Source organism: Brienomyrus brachyistius, chromosome 4 (assembly GCF_023856365.1).
Source record: "Brienomyrus brachyistius isolate T26 chromosome 4, BBRACH_0.4, whole genome shotgun sequence".
Classification (NCBI taxonomy): domain Eukaryota; kingdom Metazoa; phylum Chordata; class Actinopteri; order Osteoglossiformes; family Mormyridae; genus Brienomyrus; species Brienomyrus brachyistius.
In genome coordinates, this window is record NC_064536.1 from 15001484 (window position 1) to 15013872 (window position 12389).

A 12389-nucleotide genomic window follows, 5' to 3' on the forward strand; every position below is an offset into this window, starting at 1 on the left:
CATTACTGGGAGCCCAATACCCAGATGAGTGAATGCTGGTGTGTCTTGCTGCCGTTACTCTCCGGTACTTTCTGGTCATTTGTACTGCTTTTTCTGTATATTGTAACTACCGACTGTAGTTACTTCTCGTCTAAGAGATTTTCCTCTAATCTCTTTTGCTATCATCGGTGATTTACTTTTGCAAGTGGACCAAGATTAGGTTACCGTAGTCTCGGCTACAGGACCACTTAGGTGTGTTTATCTGGGCTGCTTGGTTCCGACAGTGATGTGGGCTGGCGGTATATATGGTTTGTCTGCGATCGTCTGGACTCTCCTATCCCTCGTCTATCGACCTGGTGCTGGACTTTTTCAGTATTCGGCAGAGGAGCTTCTCTGGCTCCGATCTCACTTGTTGCAGCCTCCACCGGCAGAGTTTCTCCTCCATCCAAACATTACTTTACTGCCTCATAGGAGGTACATTCATCAGGGATCTCGTCGGCATTTTCACTCTGACATCTCCAAACCGATATAATCCTATTGGTCCACCTCTCGACGCACTCAACGCAATACCGGCCATCTTGTTAACCACGAGCTATTAGCCAGCCTAGCCAGGTCGGCTAACAACTCCGACAACCATGACAACATCCTTGTCAACTTCGGATTATTAAACATCAGCTCACTTACAAGCAAGGCGCATATCATCCAGGATCTCCTCATCAACCATAAGTTTGATCTTCCATGTTTGACTGAGACTTGGCAACAACCTAATGACTTTTCACAACCCAACGAGGGGAAGATGGTGGCGTAGGAGGCAGTGCTAATGTTCGGCAACCTGAGGGTTGCAGGTTTGAGCCCTGGTTCCTTAATATTGCGAAGATGGAGCTATGTGGACCGAGTGATATTTTTAATATGAGATTGAAATGATTATGTGCTCTTGTGGACGACACCCAGACTCTTAACCTGAGGGGACACAAGAGTTATCGATTGTGATTGAAAAACTGGGTGCAGAAACAGAAAAAGAAAAGGAAACAGACCTTGTTTTCATAGGAACTAAAGAGTTGAGAAGGTCATTAAGACTATTGCTATAGTGAGAAACCAGAGCATCAGGGGTGGATAAATTATGTATATTCAATACAGTATTAATACCATAATCTGGATTAATTTGCTTAATATTAAGATACGAGATGATTGGCGGGGGCAGCATGGTGGTGCAGAGGTTACCACTGTTGCCTCACACGTCTGGGACCCGGGTTCGAGTCTCCGTCTAGGTTACATGTGTGTGGAGTTTGCATGTTCTCCCCATGTCGTCGTGGGGTTTCCTCCGGGTACTCCGGTTTCCCCCCGCAGTCCAAAAACATGCTGAGGATAAATTGCCCATAGGTGCGCATGTCTGAGTAAATGGTGTGTGAGTGTGCCCTGCAATGGGCTGGCCCCCCATCCTGGGTTGTTCCCTGCCTCGTGCCCCTTGCTTCCGGGATAGGCTCCGGACCCCCCACAACCCAGTAGGATAAGCGGTTTGGAAAATGGATGGAAGGATGGATGTTTAGTATATTCATTTACGAGTTAAAATGCCAAACCTCGCGAGAATGAGCCGCTGCGTTCAGTGAACGGCGTAATAAAGCTTTTTTCTCTCTCTCTTTCATGGATGGTACAGGGAGCAGACATATTGCATGGCTCTCCGTAAATTGTGTTAAACTTCATACATATTCATGAAGGAAGGTAGCACCAGTGTTTACAGGGACTTTAAAGGCACAAGCTTTGTTTCATGACAAGCAGCCAACGAAGTATTTGCTTTATTTCATTTTGTAGTTTTCATTTATCTTAATGTTATGTACCGTGTTCATCATCGATGTATTTATGTTATGTTTTATTTAAAAAATGTAGTTCTCACGGGGTGAAGTGTGCTGGCGTACCGTGTGCTGACCTGACGGTGGATTCATCAGCCGAATGAGCCACGTCCAAGCAATAAACACCCGTTTTTAAAGAACCGACCTGTGCCTGTGTTGTCATGAAGAGAGCTACAGTGACTATATTTCTATATGATTTGTTCATGATTTGTGCTACAGTAGGAACTGAGGTGAGTTTACCATCAAGTAAAGAGTCATCGTGAAATCTTACCTTGCAATATAAAATATTTTTATATTATTCCAGGATCTTATTCCTGTGCAGCAAGAAATTGAAGAAGAGGGTACAGACAGGGTGGAGTAGGTGAGGAAGAGAGACAGGAGTGATGTGTGACAGAAGGGTGTCTGCAGGGGGCTATCTTGCTTTATTTAAATGCACATTTACCTTTGATCTGATGGAAATGGTCCCTCTCTGACGCCGATTGGTCGGTCCATTGACCTGTCACTCTTCATGGAAACACAGCTGGGTACAGGTGAGCCTGCTGTCTCCATCAGGACACTATGGACAATGGGAGGAAAAATCCTCATTATTTAAACATGGTCCATATATCCATCCATCCATTTTCCAAACCGCTTATCCTATTGGGTCGCAGGGGGGTCCGGAGCCTATCCCGGAAGCAATGGGCACGAGGCAGGGAATAACCCAGGATGATGGGCCAGTGTATCGCAGGGCACACTCACACACCATTCACTCACACATGCACACCTATGGGCAATTTAGCAACTCCAATTAGCCTCAGCATGTTTTTGGACTGTGGGGGGAAACCGGAGTACCCGGAGGAAACCCCACGACGACATGGGGAGAACATGCAAACTCCACACACATGTAACCTAGGCGGAGACTCGAACCCGGGTCCCAGAGGTGTGAGGCAACAGTGCTCACCACTGCACCACCATGCCACCCCTGATGTATTTATGTTATGTTTTATTAAAAAAATGTAGTTCTCACGGTGTACCGTGTGCTGACCTGATGGAGAAACGGTGGATTCGTCAGCCGAATGAGCCACGTCCAAGCAATAAACGCCCGTTTTAAAGTACCGACCTGTGCCTGTGTTGTCATGAAGAGAGTTACAGTGACTATATTTCTAGATGATTTGTTCATGATTTGTGCTACAGTAGGAACTGAGGTGAGTTTACCCTCAAGTAAAGTGTCATCGTAAAATCTTACCTTGCAATATAAAATATCTATATTATTCCAGGATCTTATTCCTGTGCGGCAAGAAATTGAAGAAGAGGGTACAGACAGGGTGGAGTGGGTGGGGAAGAGTGACAGGAGTGATGTGTGACAGAAGGGTGTCTGCAGGGGGGTGTCTTGTGTTTGTTTACATGTATATTTGCCTTTGATCTGTAGGAAAAGGGCCCTTTCTGAAACTGATTGGTTCCTTCATTAACTCTTCACTCTTTATGGAAACACAGCTGGGTACAGCTGAGCCTGCTCTCTCCATCAGGACACAGTGGACAGTCAGAAGAAAAATCCTCACTATATAAATATAATCCATATAATGTGGACAGGGTCACGTTAAATCTTTAGCTGTTTAGCCATCTGCTCTGTCTTCATATACTTTCATATCCCATGAAGCTCTTGATGCAAACAGGCTTGTTTACAGTTAGTCTTAATGTGAAATTAATTGTCTCACTCATAGTTAAGATTCCAGTATTAAAGGTTTAATATCACTGTTACAAACTCAGTTGCTAGACTTGGCTGTCGTTGCTTTTTATTCCTGTTTATTGATTTATTTGTTTATATGTTTATTGGTATGGCGGCATGGTGGTGCAGTGGTTAGTACTGTTGCCTCACACCTCTGAGACCCGGGTTCAAGTCTCTGCCTGGATTACATGTGTGTGGAGTTTGCATGTTCTCCCCATGTTGTTGTGGGGTTTCCTCCCCGTACTCCAGTTTCCCCCCGCAGTCCAAAGACATGCTGAGGCTAATTGGAGTTGCTAAATTGCCCATAGTGAGTGCATGTGTGAGTGAATGGTGTGTGAGTGTGCCCTGCGATGGGCTGGCCCCCCATCCTGGGTTGTTCCCTGCTTCGTGCCCATTGCGTCTGGGATAGGCTCTGGACCCCCCCCGAGACCCAGTAGGATAAGCACTTTGGAAAATGGATGGATGGATGGATAGACAATATTGTTTATTATTGATCTAATTTAAATTTACTGCAGTTTTGCTTTAAAACTTCAACTTTAGTTGCCGTGCTCCTTTTATATTATGGTGTGGAATGAGTCTGCCATAACACTCTAGGCTCTGGAGAGGCTCCTGATACAGAGGGAGATGCAAGAAGAGACTCGGCAGGGTCTCCACCTCCCAGAGAAGGAAGTGAGGGGACGCCACCAGGGGGGGTCGGTCCCAAGTGCCTCTTAGTTTGGGCCTCAGTCTCTCTTCTTGCCTGACAGACTCCACTGGTCCCAGCCCTGCAGCCCTGGCGGCGCCTCTCAGCCCAGTACTACTGTCCCCTTGGCTCCCCCTGGTCCTGCTGGCCTCCCGAAGCCCGGGGGGGCTCGTGTTCCGGGGTCGACACCCCGCTTCCCGGGGTCCAGTGGACCTCCTAGCGCAGCCCCGTTCCCTCATTCCCCATCTCAGTTTTTGCCCCAGTGCTCTGTCCCACCTCTCCTACTCCTTGGTGTGTGGTTCCCCCCTGGTTGCCTGGTCCTCACCCTGGTGACCCTTCACTTGTCCACCCTGTTCTGGTCCACTTTGTGTTCCATGCTGCTGTGTTGCCCCAGTCTCATCTCATGTGTCTCTTGCTAGTCCCTGCTCGTTTGGTACCCCTCTTGGGGTACTCAATTTATGGTTCGGTCTGTCGTGTCAGGTCACCAAGTGTCCTGTTGGCCCTTCTCCAATCTGGCGTCCCTCTTGTTCCTTGCCTTGCTGCTTGGGCCCTGTAGGTCCCCCCCTCGGTCTGCCATCTGTGCCCGGAGTGCACGGATTGGGGAGGGGGAACTGTCACGCCCTGTATTCCTGCCTCTCTCATTCTCTCTCTAGTGTGGCTCGATAGAGCCACACCTATTACTCATTTGTGCTCCCTCTCGTTTCAGCCCTCCTGTGGATCACTCCAGCTGCCCCTTGTCTGTTCCCTCATTAGTTGTGTATAACAGTGCCTGCCAGTCATGTGCTCCTGAGTCTTGAGGTGATTGATGTTGTCCCAGTATGTGCACTGTAAGGCCTGGGTGAAATCGCTTTTGCTAAACTTCTTTCAACTATGCAATCAGAAATCAGTTCCTCAATAAGAAAAAGTAGGTACTATTCATTGGTTAGTACAGGGTGTAAGATCACATTATAGGCCCCTCCCAGACGAGTTGACCCATATATTTTTATAATCCAGCATGGTGTTGTCCGTTGCCTGTGTGGTACCGGTACAATGACCCCAATCGCAACCAGTCTCTCTTTCTCTGCATTGAATGTGGAGGAGATAAGATATTTGGGGTCAACTGTCCAAAGTAATGGAGATTGCAATAAAAAACTGAAGAGGAGGGTAGAGACAGGATGGAGTGGATGTGGAAGAGTGGCAGGAGTGATGTGTGACAGAAGCATATCTGCAGGGGGGTGTCTTGTGTTTGTTTACATGTATATTTGCCTTTGATCTGTAGGAAAAGGGCCCTTTCTGAAACTGATTGGTTCCTTCATTAACTCTTCACTCTTTATGGAAACACAGCTGGGTACAGCTGAGCCTGCTCTCTCCATCAGGACACTGTGGACAGTCAGAGGACAATCCTCATTATTTAAACATAGTCCATATAATTCACATTAAATCTTCAGTTATTTAGCCTTCTGCTCTGCCTTCATGTACTTTCATATGTCATATAACTCATGATGCAAACAGGCTTGCTTAATATGAAATAGTCTCACCTAAAAATAAGATTCCAATATGAAAGGTTTAGTGTCATTGTTACAATCTCAGTTGCTAGACTTGGCTGTCGTTGCTTTTCATTCCTGTTTATTGATTTATTTGTTTATATGTTTATTGGTTAGTTTATGCTCCACTTCATTACTTGTGACCATTTCTGACAGGATGGATGATCTGTTTGTTCCCTCTAGTATAAAAGAACTGGCTGATTGGGGAAGAAACAGGAGGAGAAAGAAGATGCCGAGGTCTTTTTATTAATCTACACGTATTAACATGTTCCACACTGAGTCAGCCCTGGCTAGGAACCCTTTCTGCTTTTATATTATGGTCTAACTCAATTGTCAGGTGCACTATGCTGTAGGAAGTGACACAAGTTCTTATGAGGTAGCATCTGGCATGGCGACGTGCTTCTGAATATGAAAACATCTACACTGTAGTAATTAATTATCCACGCCTGCTTAGGACAGCCTAAAGTGTAAGAATATAAACTTATTTATATTACATCAACAATCCCACTCTGGAGAAGCCTAAAGAGGATCTGGTCAGCTTGCTCAGCTTCGTCAACGAGTGTTTCCAGAGGATCATCATGGGGAAACCCAAGGCTCCGAACCTCACCACTACGCCGACGACTAGCAAAACTACTCTGTCTACCAAGAGGAGCCGGCCTGAGGATTCGCCCCAAGTTGCCTATTCACCTGGCCAAGAATTTGCAAACGTTCTGGACTCTATAAACAAGAAACTATGTAGCTTTAAGGAATGTATTTCCTTGTTGGAAATCCTCCTCAGAGAGTTCCAAGAGTTATGGGGGTCTTTAGAGTTCGGCCAACAATAAGTCGAAACATCCATCCATCCATTTTCCAAACCGCTTATCCTACTGGGTCGCGGGGGGTCCGGAGCCTATCCCGGAAGCAATGGGCACGAGGCAGGGAACAACTCAGGATGGGGGGCCAGCCCATTGCAGGGCACACTCACACACCATTCACTCACACATGCACACCTATGGGCAATTTAGCAAGTCCAATTAGCCTCAGCATGTTTTTGGACTGTGGGGGGAAACCGGAGTACCCGGAGGAAACCCCACGACGACATGGGGAGAACATGCAAACTCCACACATATGTAACCTAGGCGGACACTCGAACCCGGGTTCCAGAGGTGTGAGGCAACAGTGCTAACCACTGCACCACCATGCCACCCCCGATGTATTTATGTTATGTTTTATTTAAAAAATGTCGTTCTCACGGGGTGAAGTGTGCTGGCGTACCGTGTGCTGACCTGATGGCGAAACGGTGGATTCGTCAGCCGAATGAGCCACGTCCAAGCAATAAACACCCGTTTTTTAAAGTACCGACCTGTGCCTGTGTTGTCATGAAGAGAGCTACAGCGACTATATTTCTAGATGATTTGTTCATTATTTGTGCTACAGTAGGAACTGAGGTGAGTTTACCATCAAGTAAAGAGTCATCGTGAAATCTTACCTTGCAATATAAAATATTTTTATATTATTCCAGGATTTTATTCCTGTGCAGCAAGAAATTGAAGAAGAGGGTACAGACAGGGTGGAGTAGGTGGGGAAGAGTGACAGGAGTGATGTGTGACAGAAGGGTGTCTGCAGGGGGGTGTCTCGCTTTATTTAAATGCACATTTACCTTTGATCTGATGGAAATGGTCCCTCTCTGACGCCGATTGGTCGGTCCATTGACCTGTCACTCTTCATGGAAACACAGCTGGGTACAGGTGAGCCTGCTCTCTCCATCAGGACACTGTGGACAGTCAGAGGAAAATCCTCATTCTTTAAACATAGTCCATATAATTCACATTAAATCTTCAGTTATTTAGCCTTCTGCTCTGCCTTCATGTACTTTTATATCCCATGAAGCTCTTATGCAAACAGGCTTGTTTACAGTCTTAATGTGAAATAAACTGTCTCACTCAAAGTTAAGATTCCAGTATTAAAGGTTTAATATCACTGTTACAATCTCAGTTGCTAGACTTGGCTGTCGTTGCTTTTTATTCCTGTTTATTGATTTATTTGTTTACATGTTTATTGGTTAGTTTATGCTCCACTTCATTATTTGTGACCATTTCTGATAGGATGGATGATCTGTTTGCTCCCTCTAGTATAAAAGAACTGGCTGATTGGGGAAGAAAAAGGAGGAGAAAGAAGATGTCGAGGTCTTTTTATTAATCTACACGTATTAACATGTTCCACACTGAGCCAGCCCTGGCTAGGATACCTTTCTGCTTTTATATTATGGCCTGACTATAGACCCAAAGAGACATGCATGCTAGTGGCTGTAACAGTCGTTTTACCATAAATCACAATGTTCTTCACAACACGACCCTGACAGTGTTCCTGTCTAATATGGGTATTATTCCTACAATCACTGCTATTTATAATTAATTAGATTTAAAAAAATACTCAAAGTCATATTTTTGAGAGTATGGATTTTTGGAAAAAATTGTCATTTCAGCTGGGAAATACAAACCTAGATGCTGTCGGAACGACAATAATGTTTCAATTTATTAAGGTACAACTGATTGCTCTCTCTTTCAAAAATGCTGGGGAGATTTTTCTTGTTGGTTTGAAAAGCAGTTCAATCAGACGCAGGTTCTGTCTCACCTCCCAGTTGTCTTTGTTTTACACTCCACAGGGGGGGTCATTTCAGTAGCAGCTCCCTCCATTTCTGTGCCGATCCAGACCAGATGACTGATGCTGGGGCTCCTGTGAAAATGAAATTGCTGCACTGAAATTGCACCAGACCGCGAGCCCAAATCCGAGGTTTGTGCCGATTCATGAGGCTTGTTAAATATACACTGGAAATACACTTAATGTAAATCCTGTCTTGGACATATGATCACATAGCTTAGGCTAATGTAACCTGCATGTCCACATTACTGTTTTCCACTGTCTTTCCTACAGTTCCGGTGTGGAAAAGCCCCAAAGAGTCCCAAGAGAAAAGCACTGTTATGTACCCAGAGTGCAGCACGGGGGTGGACCAGTGATGGTCTGGACTGCAACATCATGGCATTCCTGAAGCCCACGACTTGTTCTAGATGTATGTGTCACTGCCAGGGACAACTAAACCATTCAGGAGGGCCATGTTCACCCACGGTTCAATCATTGTAAATAAGTGTCATTTTGCTCTACAAACCTGGCAACACCTTTACCGAGCCGACCCTCGAGCAGTGGACAATTAAAGGGAGCTGGAACCGCACAGTAATTATTATCTCTACGTGGAACGGGTCGGGTATGGTTCCTGTATGCAAGTGGAAATGCACCTTTAGATCCTGCACAGTTTTGGCCAGCTGTGGTTTTGGGGCCCTTCAGTTACCTAGGGGGGCCTCGAGCGCTGATCCCCATGGCGACCATCAGCACCCGTTTTTGGACGAAATCTTCCAGTAACTATGCAGTGCTTGTTGTTTGCATCTTAGCACACTGGTTAATGGAAACTGGGTTTTGGGGTCTCAGGGCCCAGTTAATTACCAGGAGACTCTGAAGCTCTGTTCCCTGTTTGTGAAGGCAGTCAGCAATCATTTTCAGATAAAATCCTCTGGTACTCTGGACAGTCCAGGGGGAAGAAGTGGCATAACGTGCATGGCGGGTGGGGGGGGAAGGTATGTGCCCTGGGGCCGGTGATTTAATCTGCCAATGTACTGGTTAAATTACCATTACTGCTGGCTGATATTAAAGCTTTATCAGTATTCAAAGTTAGCAGCACCAGAGCTAAAGAAACAACTACTAAAATAATGGAGATGATTGCATTGGGTGATCACCAATTTTCCATAGTGGAGGATGAAGGACTTTGTCAGTCCAATCACCAATTAGAAGAGGGACCAACCCATGACATGTTTATAATTCAGTAGTAAATCTGGCCTGTAGGTCGACCTTCCCTGTTCCACACAATAATAAGTGATGTAACATCATTCCAATAATCTGCACCGACAAGTTAAGCAAGTTTCTCAGGCAGCCGTTGCCCTGGGCTTCCTGTAATGAACATTCACCATGGCATCAAAACTGACAGCAAGGAAGAGCTACAAGAGTTTCATACAACCGAGAGTCAGAGATTCAACTACAAGTAGGTAGCCAATGGGGACATGCGGGATGGGGGGGTGTCCTGCCATTTAGCCTGAATGACTGAATTGAAAGTGCCTCCCTTTTGTGGTCCTGACTGATCCTTTCCAATCACCAAATGAAAAATCACCAGCACATTGAATTTTGTTGATTGCATTATAGAAGTAAAGTTCACATTTGATACTTTAACATCAAAGTCATTATTTCATTTCAGATCCATTGTGAGTGTATTATTCATGCTGCTTCTATTAATTTATATACAGGTATAAAAATAAAGGTGTGAGACCTGGGATTTCTACTGCATTTTATGTCTTGATCTTTTACTCTCACACATAAGCCCACACATTATCAAAACCTGCCTTACAATAAATTTTATTTTTAAATTAGACAAAGCTGCTGAACAAATCTCTGTTGTTTTAACCGTCTTGCTTGAGGAAAAAAAAAACACAAAATATTTTTTTTTGGTTTTGTGGTTTTTATAGGCCGACTTGAATTGTACATTTTCGTCCAAAATACACTGGGGGCCACGTGAGCTACAAGTTAAAATTTACCTATATAATTATCCTACATAGCTGATATGTGTGCATTTTATAGTCAGAAGTCAAAGTATGGGTTTGACCTCCCGTACCTGCCGAGAATTTTGTCTATCAGACATCAGCTGCCGATCACACCTGTACCAGGTAATAATCTAGCTTCTCTATAGTACCTGCAACCTTAAATCACCGGCGCAGACACTGTATATAAGTGTGTCATACATGCTTATTTTATTAATAATTGTATCTGTTAAATATAATCTTACCTTGCAATACAAAGTGTCTTTGTATTAGTCCAGCATCCTATCCGTGTTTCTTCACAAAATGGAGACTCCAGCTTTAAAATACTTTCACTTTTATTTACACACAGCAGGAAATAGTTACATACCTTCATACCAATCGCGGGAGCGGTCTAAGCAGAAACCGACTCGGACTCAGTGGCCCGGCGTGTTATTTTTGGGGATATTATCCATGTCACTTAATAACAAGTAACAATAAGAGTAACGGGACAAGCTCCCCCCCGCCAACTAATTCTCTCATAACGCACTTTATTCATTATATTTGTACATACAAAACGCGGCACCCGCTTGCACACTGCCGGAGAGTGTGGCCCAATGGCAGGAGGTAATGAACACTGTTTTTAACACAGTGCCTTTTGGTTTAATTATGAATACACAAGGAGAATCTATGGTCTTATGCAGTATTTGCCTTATCAACAATGGATAGTAAACCAATTAATACATAGTTATTTTTCTTAGCTGTGACAGAAAGACATAAAAGATGCATATGTTGGGTGACAGAATAAAGAATCCTGCATTATAGACTTGAAATGTTTGGCATTATAGACTTGAAATGGTCACAGCTGAATTGATGGTAATGAACTAATATGTATTAAATGTTTTTCTGAATTTCAATGAAGTATCTGACCTCAGAGGTCCGGTGCCAGATCAGTGACTCGGAGCTCTTTGACAGGACAACTTGCATCAGGAAGGATGTAGAGGAGAAGTTGCCAGAGTGCATGAACCCCAGCTGACCACTGGGTGGATATATTCACCACTATCAGTCAGAAGCACATCATCCACAGAAAGATGTCTTTTCTCATTCAGTTTACAGTGAGCTTTCCAGGCACCAGTGCATCTGTGGGGAGGATCTTCTTCATAATGAACAGTACTTGGATGGACGAGCAGAACCATAGAACCTTGCTCGCCATAAGTCAGAACCTGGACCACACTTTTACGGACTTGTATAAGGAAATCCTACCAAAGAAAATGCTTTTGAGGAGCATCCATTCTTCAGTGAATTTCATATGAACATGTGAACCTTACAGTATGATATAACTCCATGCATATAATAGTGAATTAATATTTAATATGGTCCTTTGGAAACAAACAAAATGCACTGGATTTGTCCAGAAAGCAACAGTGAATATTTGTACACTGTTGAATTGCCCGAGTTTGTCCATAGTTAGTATTTATACAATGCACATACATTTCTTTCTTAAGTTTCTTAAATCAGCAACAGTGAATGTTAGTGCACTACTAATTGCACTGAGATGTTTAAAGGAAGTTCTATTTAAAAAATGTACAGTGATTTGACGTAGAATATGTGTTTATTTGTGCAAGTGATTATTCCCCTGATCCCTTTCTGATGATGATGATGATGAGGAGGAGGAGGAGGATGAGACCAAGTGGTCATTAGCTGACTGAGGAAGGGCGCTATGCGTGTGCATGAGATCACACATGTACACAGACGAGCTACACAAGTGTCCCGTTTTGGTGCTTTGAAAATGTGGTCACTCTAGTGAAATACTTAACTTGTCACATCTCTACATAAAATTATTTGATGAGAACTGGAGAGTTTGACTAGCCTCTGAACCTCCATCCTCTCAACCAGCGCAAGCAGGATCGTTAATTTGTTATTGCTTGGTGAAGGTTTTTTTAAATGTCAAGAGTAACTATTATGAAATAGTAAACCTGACACAGATTGTTCCTGAGGTAATGTACTCTATGCCTTAAGAGAGACTCCAGCTGGAATACACTTAATCTAATGAACGCG

General features: G+C 44.2%; 1 protein-coding gene and 1 long non-coding RNA gene across 2 annotated transcripts in view; one reads left to right on the forward strand and one right to left on the reverse strand.

Moving 5' to 3' along the window:
* LOC125739963 (uncharacterized) overlaps positions 1–12389 on the reverse strand; it is a 305354-nt gene that overhangs the window by 53561 nt on the left and 239404 nt on the right. The window contains exons 17-18 of the mRNA XM_049010567.1: positions 7376–7489; positions 2269–2382 (exon numbers count right to left, since the gene is read on the reverse strand). Of these exons, the coding sequence (XP_048866524.1) occupies positions 2269–2382; positions 7376–7489 (228 nt within the window). The remainder of the gene's footprint in view (positions 1–2268; positions 2383–7375; positions 7490–12389) is intronic.
* The window catches only part of LOC125739972 (uncharacterized), a 188638-nt gene that overhangs the window by 15957 nt on the left and 160292 nt on the right, over positions 1–12389 (forward strand). The window lies entirely within an intron of this gene.